This window comes from Grus americana, chromosome 9 (genome assembly GCF_028858705.1).
Source record: "Grus americana isolate bGruAme1 chromosome 9, bGruAme1.mat, whole genome shotgun sequence".
Classification (NCBI taxonomy): domain Eukaryota; kingdom Metazoa; phylum Chordata; class Aves; order Gruiformes; family Gruidae; genus Grus; species Grus americana.
In genome coordinates, this window is record NC_072860.1 from 10,817,266 (window position 1) to 10,836,967 (window position 19,702).

General features: G+C 38.2%; 1 protein-coding gene across 8 annotated transcripts in view; it reads left to right on the forward strand.

Annotated features, from left to right (window-relative positions):
* Positions 1-19,584, forward strand: part of AGFG1 (ArfGAP with FG repeats 1) — a 37,578-nt gene extending 17,994 nt beyond the window's left edge. For 2 of the 8 annotated variants that reach the window (XM_054835428.1, XM_054835435.1), the window contains exons 3-15: positions 2,026-2,141; positions 2,676-2,838; positions 3,836-3,992; positions 10,105-10,221; positions 10,853-10,924; positions 11,883-12,092; positions 12,914-13,097; positions 13,815-13,894; positions 14,172-14,264; positions 15,778-15,825; positions 17,227-17,385; positions 17,985-18,076; positions 19,345-19,584. In XM_054835428.1, the coding sequence (XP_054691403.1) occupies positions 2,026-2,141; positions 2,676-2,838; positions 3,836-3,992; positions 10,105-10,221; positions 10,853-10,924; positions 11,883-12,092; positions 12,914-13,097; positions 13,815-13,894; positions 14,172-14,264; positions 15,778-15,825; positions 17,227-17,385; positions 17,985-18,076; positions 19,345-19,404 (1,551 nt within the window). In that variant the 3' untranslated portion in view covers positions 19,405-19,584. The remainder of the gene's footprint in view (positions 1-2,025; positions 2,142-2,675; positions 2,839-3,835; positions 3,993-10,104; positions 10,222-10,852; positions 10,925-11,882; positions 12,093-12,913; positions 13,098-13,814; positions 13,895-14,171; positions 14,265-15,777; positions 15,826-17,226; positions 17,386-17,984; positions 18,077-19,344) is intronic. The other 6 variants (XM_054835430.1, XM_054835432.1, XM_054835429.1 and 3 more) reach the window with 6 other exon arrangements.
* Positions 19,585-19,702: the final 118 nt, after the last annotated feature.

Here is a 19,702-nt window from a genome sequence, read left to right on the forward strand (position 1 = left end):
CCTGATGTTCCTCCCAATACTGAAGCTGGGGTAGGGGTGTCGGGGAGGGGGGTGAAACAGAACTGTGTAGATTTGGCCACCACCAACTCCTGCTGCCAGGTGTTCTGTAACTAGCCATAAACAGGACTTCTCTTCCTCCTAACAATCGTATAACTACTAGTTGGTACAGTTATACTCACAAATCTAAGTATAGAAATACTACTACTGGCCCACATCAGACTGTCCACTGCAGATGTTTAAAGCTATACCCATGAATGTTCTGACTTTATAAATTTTGTCAGCAAAAAGTAGCTCTTATGTGAAAGATTGCTACTATTAAAATAGTGCTATTGGCTGTTACTTTAGACCAGACTTGTGACTTTTTTTGCACAAGTTTATATCTTCTAACTCGGTATGAAAAAGTATTAAATACCTTCCATTTCATTTCAACTACCATATTGCAAATAATGACTGTTTAAATCTGCGAATTCAGGTCACTGCATTGAACTTAACCCCTCTGTGGAGTACAATTGCTGAATGGATGCTGAATAGCTGAATTTATTTGAAGTAGGAACTACTGATCTTATTTTTAGATGAGTATTTAAATCACAATTTAGAGCTATCCTTTGATCATTAGATCTGTTTCCTGTTGTTGTTTGTCTCTATCCAGTAAATGACAATAAGGACTGCAGAGCATTGGATGTGCAAGCAGGCTATGTAACATTGAGACATCAAGTATGAAATACACACTTATACGGTCTGTCTAATCTCTGTCATCCTGAGCAATCTTTGACATTACCTATGAGATTTATCACATTTGGTAACTAGTGCTCCCAAAGGTGCCAATTTGCTACAATTTCGGTGAAGCTAGCTGGCCAGGTAAAGAAGAAGAAATATTCCCCTCCCCCCAGTAAGTTAGTGCCTTTCTGGGGAAGATGTAGTGGAAGCATCACAGCTTTTACCTTGACTTGCCAACTTTCAGGGCAATCAGTTTATGCAGCTTTTGCTTGTTGGAGCAAGTGCTTCCTCTGAAGGTCATGGGGACAATGCTGAGAACCTGACACTACTGCAGGGATAGAGGGCAACATTTGTAGCAGGCTTGTCAGAGGGATGGTCAGAACTATTTCAGAAAGGGTGTGGAAAGAAAGGGGTGTGCATCATAAAAACAAAGCTTTTTGCCTTCATTTCTCTGGAAGAAACCAGTTGTAAAATTGCAGTCTGTTTTAGAGGGTAGCTAATGTTTGGTATATTGTTTGGGTGCATGGTCAGGTTACTTGCAGAGTAGTCTTAAGTGCTTAAAGTAAACATTTTAAGTGTGACAACTCCTGTGTCTTGTTTACTTTTGAGAACAGTCACTATTCTTGTTTTGGCCAGGAATTGAAGTTGAACATACTGAGAATTTTGCAATCAGTTCAACTTTTGCTCACAACTACAATTAGAAAATTAAAGCAGAGCAAGAGTACTTCTCCTCCTCCTCTCATCCCCTCACTCAAATTAAATGTATATGATACCATAGAAACTGCATCATGGTAAGAAGGGCTGTTTTAAAAAAAAAGTTCCTATACTCAAATACTGATTTGATTATATATATATTTATATAAGTGTAAATACTAAACCTCAGAACCTTTAAAATCTACCATCTGGGGCTTATGACATATGGAATCTGTTGAAACAGTTTAAACCCTGAAGTACAGGTAAGGGAATGCGTAGAATTAGGTGAAGGAGAAGAGTCTTAAAGATCATGAGTAGAAATCAGGTGCTTTGCCCTTCCTGACTACATACTACAAATATTTTGTAAAAGCAATATTTGATGGTGAAATTGGATGCTAGGATTTGCTTGTCCTGCTGAGACAGATGGTCTTTCAACTCTGAAGTATTTAGACCAGTACACAGTGCACTAGTCACTTGTTAAAGTAGCTCGGTCCGCAACAAAAAATGTGCAGCCACACAGTATTTAATGGTTTGATGTATTAACAATTGTAAAGTTAAATAGGTCTTGAATTAATGTATTTTCTCTGATTAATCTGTTGTGTTTGTTTTTTTAAGGTGTGCAAACAGATTTGGCTAGGCCTATTTGATGATAGATCATCAGCAATTCCAGACTTCAGGGATCCACAGAAAGTAAAGGAATTTCTACAGGAAAAATATGAAAAGAAAAGATGGTAAGATAGCCTTACAATTATAAAGATTGCCTCTATGATAAGAAGTGAAGATGGACCGTTATCCTCACGTTCTTGTGTGCTTTCCTTCTCGTGTGCTCTTTGGACTAGATTGCACAGCTCTAAAGTGAAATGATTTCTGTACTTTATTTGGAGGTCCTACAGGAAGCAAGAAAGACAAAACTACTTAAAGAAGTTTCTCAATGTGTGGTTTATACTGATGGAACAGAAATGGCATAAGGGGATGTCAACAACAGTGTAAAGTAAGGGTTTTGCGGGCTTTTATTAGGAGGTGGAAGATGTGTGGTTTGTATTTAATAAGTGCTATAAAATATTGATGACTTGGAATTTTAGTCTGTTTTTTTTAAAAATATTTGGCATATTTGCATATGGTGTTTTGCAAACCACTGTCAGAGTTTGTTGCAGGGTCAGTGGTTAAAATAGCAAAGCTACCAGTTCTCACACTTGAGTCTTACGAATGTTGAGCAGAACTTTTCATGTTAAACTTGTAAAAAACATTGTTCTTTTTGAACGTAGGTATGTTCCTCCAGAGCAAGCAAAGGTGGTGGCATCGGTCCATGCATCCATATCAGGGTCTTCTGCTAGTAGTACAAGCAGCACACCTGAGGTGAAGCCACTCAAATCTCTCTTGGGAGAAGCGGCACCTGCACTGCACTTAAACAAGGGCACACCTAGCCAAGTGAGTAATGACTGAGCTGAGCGGCACAGAACTCTTCAGCAGTAGTTTTTTAGTGGCACAAGAATTCTTGCAACAGCAACTGTTACCTAATAATATGATCACTAAAAATGTGATTTTATGGTTTTTGTTGAAGTTTACAGATCAGGTTTTAAATTTAGTTTGTTTCTATTGACCAAATTGATTTTTCTTTTAAATAGTTATTTTCAGTAAGCAGAATTTTCCAGGGTGATTGACAAGCTTAATTATGACTGTCTGTTGTATAAATATCTCTGAAGTTTGAACATAATGTGATACATTTTCATGTTTGTTTTTTTTTGAAAACAGTAAAATAGCTGATACAGTTAACCATGAAATTAGTAGTGAGTATGTGGATGAAAAGCGTGCATGTTCATTATTACTTCCTATGCATTCTGTAACTGTCTTATCAATTGACTTCCAGGGAGCGTCTGTATGCTGTTATGTAAAACAAAACAACACTATGTACTTAGAATTTGGAAGGGAAGACAGTTTTTAAAAACTGTTTCACCTTTAGGATACAGGCAATTCTTGAATGGACCTCTAAAGACTCAAACAGTAGAAATTTGCAACTTGCAGCCTTGCCATGAAATTCGCCAATTTTTCTCTCTGTATACTGAATTCTAAAGACTTTTTCAGAATGCAGTGAATAACTATTTTCCAACTTGTAAAATTAAGTTTTATTGCTTGTATTTTATTGCAGTTTTAAATATGTAGTTTTGAAGTTGCTTATACTGCTACTTTATTCTTCTAGGCCCTATTAATCCATGGAAATCTGCTGCAGAGTTCTAAAAGCCACCATAGTATCATAAATAGTCTTCCTCATACTATAGGAGGAGAGTCTGTGCTGTATACAGCATCTTAAACTTCAGAACTAAATGGCTTGTTAAGGAAATATGCTTAGTCTATCTTTCTAGTATTTTGCAAAAGTAAGTTTGGTAAAATATCAGCTTTTATTAGCTAATTGAAATGTTGTTTATAGTCTCCTGTTGTAGTTCGATCTCAAGGACAGCAGCAACAAGAAAAGAAACAATTTGACCTCCTCAGTGACCTTGGCTCAGATATCTTTGCTGCTGCTCCTCCTCAGTCAACTGCTACAGCAAATTTTGCTAATTTTGCACACTTCAACAGTCATACAGGTAAGTATTCTGAGCAGTGTATCCCTTTTAAATGTATAAAATGTAGTTTTAATTTTTCATGACTTTAGTCTAAACTTTTTCATGAGGTATGTGTAATTTCTGTGCCTTAAGAATGTTGTATTGCTCAAGATTTCCTTTACATCTTTATAAAGAAAGGTTGAAGACATAAAGGCTGATAATCCTGCTGCTTGAAGTGGGAGTTGCTATAGCTATTTTCTATGATATGTATGATTAGACTCTTTCTGCCCACTACTAGAACTTTAAATTTTTCGGGGGAGTAAGAGGATGAGTAACAGAATGTAGGGAGAAGCTGCTATTAGATCTTCAATTTTCTTTCTGCAAATTATTAGGAAGAGCATTCATGGAAAGAAAGCAGATATAGACTTCTAAGGGAGTTCAAATGCATTGACAATAACTGTCAATTTAAGAGAAAAACAAAGGCTTCCTCAGTTTAGAGAATGACCTCCTCTTTTGTGTGTGTGTCTATTTGAAAACTGAATACTACCCATGTGGGTGGTGTTCTGTAGTTTCAGGAAGAATAAACAGGCTTTGAGCATATGTCTTGATGGAGGATGGGGGTAGGCCTTGAATTCTTAACGAATGACTTCAGTAAAATATATTGAGCCCTTGGGATTTATTTTCAGCCAAAGATCTTGAGCCATAGAAGTCTATCCTAAAGAAAAAGCTGATTCTGTGGTCACTAAAGTATGTTGTTGCTAACTTGCATTGTAATTGTGGGAAAGTACCTTTGCCTGCCTTGTCTGAATGGGTTCTTCATCTAGTTTTTCTGAGAGAAACTGTGATGCTGCTAAGCCAACAAGAATAAGAGGTATTTCCTGAAGATCAGTCCCAAAATAGTTAATGACTGAGAAGTGTGATGGAGGGGACTTAAGGCACACCTGTGGAACTGAGCAAAGTATGAAGGCTTTCTCAAAGTTAACTTTAAAAAAAAAGTTGCAAAATAATTGGCTGAATTCAGTAATACACTGCAACAGCCATTCTTGTTCTGTATTTTGTAAGGTCCTTAACATAAGATTTCATGCTAATCATCTTTTTGGAGGTATATTTAACTGGGACAAACTGTGCTGACTGGCCAATGTTGTACACTGTTACTGAAGAGACTACAGATATTTAATTCTTATTCTTTCCAAACTTGTTGCTGAATGATTCTATATTTATATACACTTAATTACTCTTTGTGGGTTTCATGAGGTGAAAATTCCATTACACCAGTATTTCAATACTGTGTTCCAATTCTAGGTAAAATTCCACTGCATCTCTGCTGGGTAATTTTGAAAGGATAAAAAGCAATATGAACACTCAAGAATAAATATAATCTTACAAAAGAGTCTGTTAATTTCTGGTTGAAGTAAGTGCTGAAAATTGAGAGGAATATTCAGCTGTACTGACTAGTTTTCTGTTTCAATAATTAACCATTGTGGTCATTCCCATGACTCTTTTTTGTAAGTCTTAGAACCCAAAACAGTTTCAGGGCTGGTAAATCAGTTTCTAAAAGACAAAAATCTAATTCTGAGCGTGCCATAGCTGAATGTATATTGCAGACTGGTTTATCTAAAGGTGTTTTCTGACTCGCTAGGGTAAGACACTTGTAAGGCTTGTTCTGTGTGCAGTAACCACAGGGTAGAGTTAACTGAGACTAGTAATGAAATGTTACGGACTGTTCCCTTTGGAACACAAGGAGGGTTGGTGAGTCCACCAGCTTTGGCAAAAATGAGTTTTGAATGCTCATTTAAGGAGTTGTATAAACCTGTCATTCTTGTTAGTAATCACACACTACAGCAGAGGATGGAACAACTTGCACTTAGTCCAGCACTACTTTCTTGAAGTTTATGGTCTGGTGTTCTTGTTTTAGGGCTTGGTTTTAGCTATGCCTACAGGGGATGGACTTTTCTTTTTCCCTTCATGTATGCTATGGTTAACTAAAGAAATCACTGAAAAGCACCAGCAAATTAAAGGTCTTCCAGTATAAGTTACTGTTCTGCAATTAAGGCACAACTGAGTGCAGCAGCTGATAAGAAAATATTAACAAACTTGCGCTGTGATCTGTAAAGTCTAGATGTAAAGCTTGAAAATTATGCAGGAAGTGCAACTTTTGATATTTTTTTTGAGTTTTCTAATGTACTAAGCTGGCTCAGAACATTATTGTATGCTGAAGAGGAAACATGCTGACCTTACTGTATGCGTTTAACTTATGAAGTTCCATAACGTCTACAAAATGATGAGGTTTTGAGTATGATGGTAGATAACTGTTCTCTGTCCATAGTTTACAGACTGGTAATAGCGACAAAAAAGCTAAAAATTTTTGGCATGTAGACTTTCTATAAACTAATGAAATAAAGACCTGCACAAAAGATAATTAAAAGGCATAGTGACACAGTACAACTCTATAACAAGGGAGAAGAGGCTTTACCCAGAGGAAATAAAATAGTATGACATAGTCTTCTAGAGAATTATTTTCAATTTTGTAATTGAATATATGTGGACTTTATTTTAGTTTTTTGTTTTGCAATGTTTCTTGCCTTTATTCGAAGCTAGGTAGTGCAAACCTCATAGAAGAAAGTATGGAAAGATTGTAGGGGCAGTTTGCGTTGCCATGACTGGTGCTGTCATACTTGAGCTGGCTTTAGCCAGCTAGATTTTGTACTGCCTCATTGATCTGCAGTCACAACAGCAGTTGCGAATCTATGTCAATCTGCAGTCTATTGCAGTTCCTTAACTTAGGGTTGTTCTTGGGTTTCTGCATGGAGAGCTGAATTTTGGAATTGCCAGTCTATCTACCCCAGAAAGCCAACCGTATCCTGGGCTGCATTAGAAGATGTGTGACCAGCAGGTCAAGGGAGGTGATTCTCACCCTCTGCTGTGCTCTCGTGAGACCCCACCTGCAGTGCTGTGTCCAGCTCCAGGGTCCCCGGTACAAGACAGGCATGGACCAGTTAGACTGACTTCAGAGGAGGCCACACAGACGATCAGAGGGCTGGAGCACCTCTCCTATGAGGACAGGCTGAGAGAGTTGGGGTTGTTCAGCCTGGAGAAGAGAAGGCTCTAGGGAGACCTTAGAGCAACCTTCCGGTACCTAAAAGGGGCCTACAGGAAAGCTGGAGAGACGACTGTTTACAAAGGCATGGAGTGAGAGGACAAGGGGTAATGGCTTTAAGCTGAAGGAGGGGAGATTTAGATTAGATATTAGAAAGAAATTCTTCACTGTGAGGGTGGTGAGACACTGGAACAGGTTGCCCAGAGAGGCTGGGGATGCCCCATCCCTGGAAGTGTTCAAGGCCAGGTTGGATGGGGCTTTGGGCAACCTGCTCTAGTGGAGGGTGTCCCTGCCCATGGCAGCAGGGTTGGAACTAGATGGTCCTTAAGGTCCCTTCCAACTCAAACTATTCCATGATCTACATGTTGTTCAGGTACAGGAAAGTACAAGTCTTACCTGGTGTTTACCTTTGTACCACTTTTACATAGGTTTAAACTTTACCACATAAAATAAAGCAAGATTAACATCTGAATACTCTGCAGAGGAGTCTTTACAGCTCTAATGTTTTAACATGGGCCCACTTGCAAATCATACTTTCTGTGTCAGCTGATGCAATAAAATTAAGTGGCCTGTAATATAATTAGACCAAAAGATATTTCATTTAAGGTTCTTGACATAATATTCTGAGTGATTAAAATGAAAAATTTTGTCATGATTCTACGAGTGACATTTATGTACTTAATCCTATTTTGTCAACTAAACATCAGTCCCTAAGTAGCCCCTACCTTATTGATGCACCAGGGTGAAAGCATTACTTTCATTTTAAAGCAGGGTGTAATTGAATTCTTAATCCATTCCTCTTAAAAAGGTACTGGTTTAAAAACAAAACGAACAAACAAGCCCCCAAACTATGAAATATGGAGTTGAAGTCTGTAGGATACTGTTTGAACCAATACGGATGGTATAATAATAGAAACTAGAAACCTCCTTCACCGCTTCTTTCCAGACTGTTTCACTACTGACTCTTCTACATGCCCTGGCCCCCGAGGGCAATGGGGGTTGCAGTCAGTTTATAATACTCATCTTTGCTGTTTCTTCCTCCTCATGCTCTTCCTCTGCTCTATTGTGGGGTTCCTCCCCACCAGTGGGATACAGTCCTTCACAACTTTCTTCAATGTGGGCCCTTCCCATGGGCTACAGTTCAAGAACTGTTCCAGCATGGGCCCTTTCTATGGGGTATAGCACTTCAGGCATGGACCGCTCCAGTGTGGGCCCCCCCAGGGTCACAGCTCCTGCCAGAGAACCTGCTCCAGTGTGGACACTTCTCCATTAGCCACAGCTCCTGCCAGAAACCTGCTCCAGCATGGGCTTTCCACAGGCTCCAGCTTCCTTTAGGGAATCTCTACCTGCTCTGGTGTGGGGTCCTCCACAGGCTGCAGTGTGGCTGTCTGTTCTACTGTGGTCCTCCGTGGGCTGCAGGAGGGCAACCTTCTTCACAATTGTCTTCTCCATGGGCTGCAGGGGAATCTCTGTTCTGGTGCCTGGAGCACCTCTTCCTGCTCCTTCTTCACTGACCTTGGTGTCTGCAGAGTTGTTTCTCTCATATTCTCACTCCTCTCTCACGGCTGCTACAGTGGGGTTTTTTTTGCCCTTTCTTAAATATGTTACCACAGAGGTGCCACTGGCACTGGGCACCGGCAGGTCTGTGTTTGGAGCTGGCTGAAACTGGCTGTCAGAAATGGGGGCAGCTTCTGATCTCTTCTCCCAGGGGCCACCCCTGCAGCCCTCCACTACCAAAACCATGCCATGTAAACCCAATATGCATGCACACTTCTAAAAAGTGGTATCAAGTAGCATCAAACCTCACCCTCTCTCCCAGTATCCCCTGTGAAGGGAAATACTTGCACTTTCATTTATATTAGCAGCATTGTGGAATACAGTAGTTTGTATAAAAATGCCCTTTTTAGTTTGTAAATCTGTAGTACAGATGTTTTTAAAATAGAAATTCAGTGAAATAGTGCAACTTTTTATTAGCATTATCTGGCTATTAAGTAATGGTGCTTAAACAATCAGCATAATTTAATGTTTTTGTGTATATTTAATCTGCAGAATCCCTCCAGAATAAACAAATCCTGACCCAAAAATATAATGTACTCCCATCTGTTATTCTAGAAGGTGTTTTGTGGGCTTTCTTTAGATAGTAATTCAAGTTACCTATATATAGGCGTTAGTTTTGCATTTGATTAAAAACATTTTCCCCCTTATAATAATGTTTAAGACTTTCTGTGAAGCTTATCAGTTAGGTACACAATTCTTGTTGAATCTATAGATGCTTGAATGTCCAGCTGTTTGAAATTAGACGGGTGTTAACTTCTATTTTCTCCTATAGTATGGCACGAAAGGAAGGCGAAAACTGAAATTCAATTTGAAATTTCCTTGGATTTTATTTTATGGATGCACTCTATGAATGCTATCTTCCTGACATTGGTATTGATTTTCCATATTTCCGTGTTCTGATTTAGTTTTTTAAAACCTGAATTTTCCAGTGAAATTAATTAATAAACCTATCAAAAACCATTCAAGTGGTGCCAAACTAAATTCACTCAAGGAAGAAGCGCTTTGTGTATGAGGAATTCAAATTGTCAGTATGTTACAAAAATACCTTCTAATTTTTATTCCCAAAGAAATGTTCAGTTAGTCCACAAATTCTAGTTTTGGAAACTAGCATTTAGAATCATACCTGGGTTGAGTTCTACAGGTATACACCTGGTATTCTGTATTTTTTGGCTATTTCTCCCTGACCAGCTGCCACTGCAAACACTCTAGGGTTAAGCTGAACTGGACTTCATCAGGTCACGCAGTTGCGAGTAGTAGCTCATGTGAGGAGGAGAGAAATAGCACTAACTGGTACAGCTCTGTGAAGGTGATTTGTAAAACCTTGTTCAAAGACAACTTTCAATTGTAGTGTATCACATATAATTTTTTTCATGTAAAAAGAAATTACAAGGTAGCACATAACCCTTGGAGGCTGTCATGACCATGAATTTAGTTAATACATCTGTTTTTGTGTTTATTTCCCATATCCATTAACATGTTTTGTTCCTTTGCAATTTACAGCGCAGAACTCTGCAAATGCAGGTTTTGCAAACTTTGATGCATTTGGACAGCCTAGTGGCTCGAGTAATTTTGGAGGTTTCCCCACAGCAACTCAGTCTTTTCAGCCCCAAAATACAGGTAGAACTCCTAGCACTTTTAATTAATATGTAATTGAAATAATCTTTACCTCTGTGTTGGAAGGTACTTAAGCTGAGTTTATTTCTTGCATCTGCCTGCTTAAATGCAATCAAGCCATCTGAAGCTCTGGGGAAACTCAAAATGAATTCCTTCTGTTTGGTATTGATTTTCTTTTTTTTTTTTCCTAATGCTACTCAGAAGTCTGATTTATGGCACTATGTGTTTGTTAGCTCTACACTTGAAATAACTATAAAAAGAGTAAACCATACTGCTTTTAATAAATATTGAATTGACTATCTTGTAAGAGAAGTGTTTCAGTAGATCCAAAAGCACATCACAGTAACAAAAAAGTGTGTGTCTATGCATGTATATATAACATACACACACACTTCAGTATGTTTGACTTCATGTGTAGAGCCTATTGCTAAGATTTATTTTGCTTTCCTTTAATTTGATCATGCTTTAGAACTTCTGCTTGAGCTTACACTTGCTGTTTGTCTAGATCTTTGGCTGACTGACTTTTCCTTTTTTTTTTTTCTTTTGAGTGTGGTGTCGTTTTAAACTTTTTTTCAAATTTTCTTTCTCCCTTCTTATGTTAACTTTAACCCACACACAATTTCTGGCTGTCCAGCGTTCAGAACGCTTTCATCTAGCTGCAGTTTTGGTGAATTTACTTCAGCTTTTCCTCTTCAGGCTGTACACAGTAAGTTCCACACAGTGGAAAACTTGGCTTGCTTCATTTTATGCCATTGTAGTATAGCACTTTCATTCCTACTGTTGCATATGTTTTAACTTCTTGATTATGGTATTAAAGTTGTGTGTTCTGTAGTATGAGTGGAATCATCAACCAACTGTTATAAAATGTGACACACTTAATGGAACAACTCATTTACATTTAAGTATGTGACCTGCCCAGATCAAATTGTCTGGACACTGAAGAGATGGAAGTTCATAGTTTCATATTTGAACTGAAGTTCAGTTGTGTGGACCTAAGTCAGATTTTTAAAACTGATTTATGTATCTCTGACACCAGTGGAGACTTGGTATAAAAAGAGCTGTGTTGTCTTCCCCCTCACCTCTTTCCTGATTGGATGTAGTCTAAAAATCCGAGAACAGAACCAAACTCTCTCTCTAAACCTTGATATGAAATCATACTGTGTTTGGACTTCTAGGCACTGCGTTTTACTTAGAAGGATGACTGACATCTGAAATGGTTAAACATTGTACTGTTAAGTAAATGTGAATAGTAGCTATTCATTAGACATGTTTGACAGGAAAATGAAGCTTCTGTATTTTGAATATTAAATATTCAGACACATACTTATTTTTCTAGCAAAATATTATTGTTGAAATTACTTTAACAGCTAATAAATAGCATACAGTTTTTCAAGATCAAATTATGACTATGATTTAAGCTGTTGAAGTTTGGCAGGGTTTTATGTCCCTGATCTGCAGACTGAAAAATATAAAAAAATTATTTTTTCTGATGACTCAGTGTAACTTTGAAGGAAGTGGGAAAGGGTCTTAAATGTGTGGGATGGGGCGGGGGAACATGTTACCTCATATAACCACAAAGGTGGGATTATTGTGCCATCAGTTAAGGTTGTAGAGACTTTTTCTAGTTTTGGAGTGTTGATCATGTTTAACTTCATTTGTTACAGGTGGAAGTGCTGGATCAGTGAATGCTAACTTTGCTCACTTTGATAACTTCCCCAAATCCTCCAGTGCTGATTTTGGAGCCTTCAATGCTTCTCAGAGCGGCACAACAGCAACTGCAGCCAGTAAAGCTGCAGTGAATAAACCCAGTCTCCAGTCAGCTGACAAATATGCAGCTCTTGCTAATTTAGATAATATCTTCAGTGCAGGGCAAGGTATTAAACTTTCTTTGACGTGCTTATTCTACATGTGTATACTTTCCATAAGGACGGCTGTGCTTGTCAAAATAGTAACTGTATTTCAAAATCTCCTTTCTTTAAGTTATCAGTAAATTTTATGTCAGTAAAATGTGTAAGATGTAAGTGTAAGACTTAACACCACCCAAAAGGATGCCATCAGAAGACTGCATTTTGGAAATCTACTTCCTGTCAAGATGAATAAGTGGAAGTATCTAGTTATTACTGCAATTATGAAAATATACGAAAATATAAATATATATTTTATATTTGTGCTAAAACCTACAATGAAGGCTCTTGAATGGAGAGCTACATTACTTGCAGAGAACTGCCAGAGTAGCTTTCCAACCTCTCTGCTGCAAAAAGATTTGCTTTTAGTTTTTTATAAATTTGGCTTTAGTTGATTTTAAGTTGAGAAAAAATTAGTTATTCTGTAACTTTTTTCTTCTCAAATGCTGTATTAAAACTTGTGTTGGTTTGTAATGTAGAGCTTTGTCCTGAAATGGATTATTTGAGGGTAAGTTTTGTTAAATTTTCTAGTTGAAGACGATGGTAGCATTGAGTTGTCATTTTCCAGGAAAAACAGAGGCTCTTTAGAGCTGCGGAGTATCAATGGAAGCATGACACTTTGCTAATAGCTAATGGCTTGTTAAACATTTTTTCCTGTATACCCTAGTCCATATTTAATTTTTAAGTCTGAAACTTAAATTGTCTATGAACTTTCATTTAGTTCTTAGCATTGACAGGGCAGAAAGTGAAACTGTCTTTATCACTCTTAATCTGCTTTTTTGTCTTTTTAGGTGGCAGTGAGCAAGGAAGTGGCTTCAGTACAGTAGTGTCAGCATCAGCAGGTCCTGCGCTGTCAGCCCCAAATCAGTCAAGTGCATCTTCAGACAAGTATGCGGCTCTAGCAGAATTAGACAGCGTGTTCAGCTCCACAGCAACCTCTAGTAACGCGTATACTTCCACCAGTAATGTTAGCAGGTACTTTGTTAGAAGTAGCTGAATTTCTACAGTGACTTCAGCAATATGCAGAAAAGTACCTCAGAAAAGTTGTTTCTCAAATCTGGTTTTATTTCTTATCTAAATGGGGAAATGTTGAATGAGTTTAGAGGTACTACTGAAACTGCATCCTTTGTTTTAAATAATAGCAGTACTATCTGGTAGGATGATGTAACATAAAATTAAGAATACTTTCTGTCAGCAGAATGTTCTCTGCACCTTTCTAGTCATTACATGCTAAACCTGTTAGATAGTAACACTTTCCTGTACAGAATATTTGCATGCATACTGAAAATCATAGCATCATCCCTGGCAAAAAAATTATTCAGATATAATGTAAATGGTGCCAACCACTTCTTTAGATCATTAAAGTAATAAATACCAAATGCTTGTCATAGCCCTGCTTGGTATTGCAAGTACCCCAAAGCTTCTACTTTGCAACCTTTATGCTGATGGCCTCTGTTCAATATTCTTTCTTCTGCTGTTGGTGGAGATGACTTTTCATTGCTCAGCACTAGTTATTGTCTCTGACCCTGGCATCAGGGGCTCAATTCCTGGAATCAGTGAGTTTTATTGCAGTTTGCAAACTGCACGTAAGCATTCCTTTTGTATTCTTTTACATGCCAACAATAATTGTAAGTTGTATTTAATTGTTAAATGAGCAATTCTGACTTCACTGAATGTATGAATTATTTCCAGCAATGCTTTTGGAACAGTACCCGTGGCTGCTACTGCACAGACACAGCCTGCATCTTCGAGTGTGCCTGCTCCATTTGGAGGTATATAAGTGTTACTAACACCTTTTGTAGACTGTAAGCAGACCTCTTACTAATTTTTAGTTGATAGTGCTGTACTTTGACACTACTGATATTGAAGTTACTAAAGGATGCCAAAAAAGTACTGTTGTTGTGATGCATTTCAAATGAAGCATTTTATTAGTGTTTCCTAATTTTTCATGTAATTTTAGATATTTATGTATCTCTGTATAAACTTAATGTGAGTCCGATTGGCTATTTTTAGAAGACTTTATTAAATAAAATGTTTTTAATCTTTCAGCAACACCTTCCACAAATCCATTTGTAGCTGCCCCTGTTGCCCCAGTGGCACCTTCAACAAATCCATTCCAGACCAATAGCCGAGGAGCAACAGGTTAGAAAAAACCACGAAGTGTTTGAGAAACTTTCTTTCAAGACTTGCATTGATTCTTTTTTCATAGCTGTGTAATTTGTTCCTTAAAGATTTTCTGTATTCTCTGTCTCTAGTCTATTTGACACGTTGTGTGTTTGTTCAATGTAGAGTACAATATTTATGAATAGGCTGCAGAAATCAACTTCAACTTTTTTTTAGATAAGTGATGTTTTTTATTGGGCTGAGGACATGATTTTCCTGTTTCTGTCCCAATCCTAGAATTCCAAGTGATGGCCATGAAAAATGTCAAAATGATCTGTTTAAGATCTTCTAATCCTACTTAAGCTATTTGTAGTCTGTGTATTATCACTTGGGTACCTTCCAAGATTATAACCTTGGCTTGGAAGCATGCTTCATAGCAGGTTGCCATGAAATTAGGGATCTTGTACCAGCTTAGCAACAGGGCTTTCACTTGCTTTTTTAATTTATTTCAGTATTTCAAAGTCCTGAAAGCCCTCAAAACCAAAGAGCTGAAGCTAGAATCAGGAAAGACAAGGCTTTTGGGCTGTTAACCCCTCACCAGTCCGCTTACTCAGTACATTGGTGGTGTCCTTTATTTTTCTCTTTTGTAACAGTAAAACATATGTTTAAATATAATCTTTACACTCCTGAATTACACTAATTTTCTGGGGGAGGATTCTGTAGAATCTGAATTCCATAGACAAAAACTTAACCACTTTTTAAAAAAGCAAACTTGTGCTTTTCTTTAAAATGCTGAACTTTGTTTTAGATGACTGCTAGATTATGCTAATTTTCCTCTCCAAAGATACTGCTAAATTTTGGCACTTTTATCTATTAGCTGGACTTCCACAGATTTAAATCTGCTGATATATGCATTTTAACATTGAGTTGTGCTTTGCTCCCAGGTTTTAGGCAGGTTGAATTAAACTGATCAGGCTGGGTTAAAATGGAATTGATCAAATTCATGTCCTCTGCTAAAACGAGTTTTGTTTTCAGTCCCTTTTGAGATACTATGCAGTTAAACTTGTTCAGCTATTTAATGCCCCAAGTATCTTTTTCCTCATTTTAATCTCATTCCTAACTGTGCTATTTTGGATCATCGTTAAGAACTTGTAGCCTCTGAGTTGCCGTACTCAAATTGATCCTTCCGCCTTTGAAACTGCTACCCTTGGCTTGCAGAGGCTGCAACCTTTTGGTGGCTATACTGATGTTATGTACTAGGTGACAGAGATAATGACTATACATAATGTTCTACCCCTTTCAGTGTAAGGTGTGAACTTGTAGCTTGATCATTTATGCTAAGCGTTCTGCATGAACTTTGCTATTTATTATGTGGGAGATCTGTTTTGTAGCGCTTATTTCTGATGGTTTTCTTAGCTTAATCTATTGCTGGTCATGCTATGGATGAATTGGTACATATACGTGTGTGTATATATATATAAAACTAAGAAATGACTGTTCAAGAGTGTATAAATGATTTGACATTGTCTGGTCTCTTTGTGGCTTCCATAAGGCCTCTCGGGAGCAATGCACTCTCACATATTTCCTCAGGCTCATTTTGGTAGGTGGCCACATTTGGTATCAAGTTTCTTGTGGCTAATTGTTCTTGCTTGTAAAAGCTTATCGATAGCTATCTGGTTCTCTGCACATAGAATTTCGGAAGACTTTCTGTGTTTTAAAACGGAGTGGGTGTGGGTATTTGGCAACTGGGCAAAGGGACAGAAGAGCATACAAAGACAATCTATTAAGCAACTAAAACAAAACCATTATTGATATCCTCCATGGTCACAATATAATGCTAACACCTTGAGTGACTCTTGAGGTTTTCACCAACAGTAGCTTGATGCCTTTTGGGATATCCCAAGTCACTGCTTATTTTGTTGTGCTTTTGTTTGCTGTTTTAGCAAGTTTTCCTGTTGAATAGCTTCTCTGCTAACTGTAACTTGAGAACAATGTTAGTACATTAGTTTTGTGCGTACTTTGTCAACAGTTTGTATGTACAATGTCTTGCCCTTGAATATTTTTGGGGTAAATTTTTCAACTGATAATTAAGCTATATTCATTAAATATATTAATTTTTTTAAACAGTTGAGCTTGCATAAAATCTATCTTGTAACATTTCAAAAGAAGTCTTGTCTAATGTTTAACTAGAATAAAATGCCTCATGTCTGTATTTGTACCAAAAAAACTTCTATATGCATCTCCTTTCAAGAATAACTCCCAAAAGACTGAATAATGGTTTTGTTACTACATTTATGCACTTGATGTGCTTCTGTTTATTTGCTGAAGGCATGTGGAATTGCAAATGAGCTGTGTGCTCTTTACTTGAAATGTTCAGCAGAGAATCAGATGAAAAGTTTTGGATTTTTTTTTGTTTTAAGTCTTACCTCAACAGTAAGAGCGTTTGCAGTAGGAACTTTGTGTGCAAATAATGTGCATGGTGAGAATTTCCTTTAAAGTGACATTAAGGATGGGATGAAGAGAGGGGATGCATGTATCCCTTATGATTTCTTTTTTTACTTGTAACTTCCTCTAATGCAGTGTGAAGTAGGAAGATCCTTTCATGCTTTTCTCAGAAGGAGAAAAACAGAGGGGCTTATGCTGCCTGAAAGTGCTTGCTTCTGATGTGTGCAGACTTTTACCAGGAAAAACTCTGGGGGAAGTATATGATAATGTAGAGAATGTAAAAAATAATTTCCTTTTCAGAAAGTATATCTGACTGTCCTGGATCTAGTAAAATTTAAGTGATTCAATTCACTTTTAAAGTGCAAAAGTAAATTATGCACCTAGCTGGTGGTGATCCAAGCTAACAAATCAGTTCAGTGGCTGTAGAAGTTGAACCAAACTTTAGTGTGGTCACTGAGGCATTAGGAGGCTTTTCTTAACATGGCATTATAGTAATGTGTCTTTATGAAAAAAGTGATTTCTTACAAATAATTTAATGTTATTTTTTGCCTACCAGCAGCAACATTTGGTACTGCATCCATGAGCATGCCTGCAGGATTTGGAACTCCTGCCTCCTACAGTCTTCCTACTAGTTTTAGTGGCAACTTCCAGCAGCCCACATTCCCAACCCAGGCAGCTTTCCCTCAACAGACTGCTTTTGCTCAGCAGCCAAATGGTAGGTCTATACACTTTGGATAATCTTGTTTAAATCAGAAACATGGAGGAAATTGTAAGTTAGCAGTAATGGGTACATATTTATTTCTATGTGAACATGATGATAATATTGATGAGGGGTTCCCACACTCTGTTCTGGCTCTGTACTTGAGCTTTTGGACTTGGCTGTGTGCAATGGCATAACTGAAATTTTACCATAATCTGATACTAAAATTACAAGTATTCCCAGCCTTAAAGTTTTTTATGCAAGGATTGTCTTCATTTTTGGAGTGTCTGCAACCAATTGTAACATATTCTCTGACTTCATAGAACACAGGCAAGAGAAAATTGGAAAGTACTTTCTCCCTAAATGTAAATGATAAAATAACATTGAAAAAAGTGCATATGTAGAAATTGGAAATTGATTAGTTCTGAACAGTTGAAAACAAACAAAGCCCAGCCGTGGTTTTTTACGCTTAAATTCCTGATAGTGTTTAAGTAGGATCAGTTCTGCTGATTGTGCAGTCCAAGCTTCCACTTATTTCTGTGTGGGGGACCTGCAGCAAAGAATTCTTTGAAGATTGGTTACTAGTATTAATATTTTTCACTCATCTTTTCAAGGAGCAGGTTTTGCTGCATTTGGACAGGCAAAGCCTGTAGTAACTCCTTTTGGACAAGTTGCAGCTGTTGGAGTACCTAGTAACCCTTTTATGGTGAGTTGCTGCATGATACCAACTTCTGTATGTTTGAAGAGGCAGAATCTGTAAGACTTAATTTAGAGACACACAAAGATTTATTTTTTTTCAAATGAGAGAAGGCAGCATGAGAATCATAGAACAGTTTGGGTTGGAAGGGACCTCAAAGACTATCTGGTTCCAACCTGGCCTTGAACACTTCCAGGGAGGGGGCATCCCCAGCCTCTCTGGGCAACCTCTTCTAGTGCCTCACTACCCTCACAGTGAAGAATTTCTTTCTAATATCTAATCTAAATCTCCCCTCCTTCAGCTTAAAGCCATTACCCCTTGTCCTCTCACTCCATGCCTTTGTAAACAGTCGTCTCTCCAGCTTTCCTGTAGGCCCCTTTTAGGTACCGGAAGGTTGCTCTAAGGTCTCCCTAGAGCCTTCTCTTCTCCAGGCTGAACAACCCCAACTCTCTCAGCCTGTCCTCATAGGAGAGGTGCTCCAGCCCTCTGATCGTCTGTGTGGCCTCCTCTGAAGTCAGTCTAACTGGTCCATGCCTGTCTTGTACCGGGGACCCTGGAGCTGGACACAGCACTGCAGGTGGGGTCTCACAAGAGCAGAGCAGAGGGGGAGGATCACCTCCCTTGACCTGCTGGTCACACTTGTGATGCAGCCCAGGATATGGTTGGTTTTCTGGGCTGCAAGCGCACGTTGCCAGCTCATGTTGAGCTTTTCATCAACTAACAGCCCAAGTCTTTCTCCTCAGGGCTGGTCTCAATCCATTCTCCGCCCAGCCTGTGTTTGTGCTTGGGATTGCACCGACCCACGTGCAGGACCTTGCACTTGGCCTTGTTGAACTTCATGCGGTTCGCACGGGCCCACCTCTCAAGCGTATCCAGGTCCAAGGATGGCATCCCTTCCCTCCAGCGTGTCGACCGCACCACACAGCTTGGTGTCAACAGCAAGCTTGCTGAGGGTGCACTCGATCCCATTGTCCATGTCGCTGACAAAGATATTAAACAATGCTGGTCCCAATACCAACCCTTGAATAATCTCCTAAATGCAATTCAGTATCACAATGACATAGCATTTTTAAAGCTGTTCAAATCAAAACAGAGGTGCTTGTATACCATGCTCTTATAGTAGTGTAATTTCTAAGATCCACCAAAAAAAGACCGTAACATAAACCAGAAATATTACCCACTAAGTTGTTTTCTTTTTTTATATATCCTGCACTTAAGATTTTTTTTTATATTGTAAATTGTATTTGTCTTATTTTTCTTCTTTCATTTTCCCCCAGGCTGGTGCACCAACAGGACAATTTCCAACAGGAAGCTCATCAACCAATCCTTTCTTATAGCCTTATAGACACTTTACCCAAAAGAACTCTTATGTGGTCACATAACATCTCTGCGCCTCTTGCACTGTTGTCTTGTTTCACTGATATTAGCTTTAAACACAAAAGAAGTCTTTAAGAAGTAAAAATAAAAGCCTGCATTGTGTACCTTTAAAAAATTAAAAAAAAAATAAATACACAAAACCCAAGAAAATCAACCCCCCCACCAGGTAATAACGTGCAAAACAGAGGGCTGTGGTAACATCCTTAAACCTGTGAACTGGCAGGTAAAAAGTAGCAGTATCATGTATATTAAAATTGG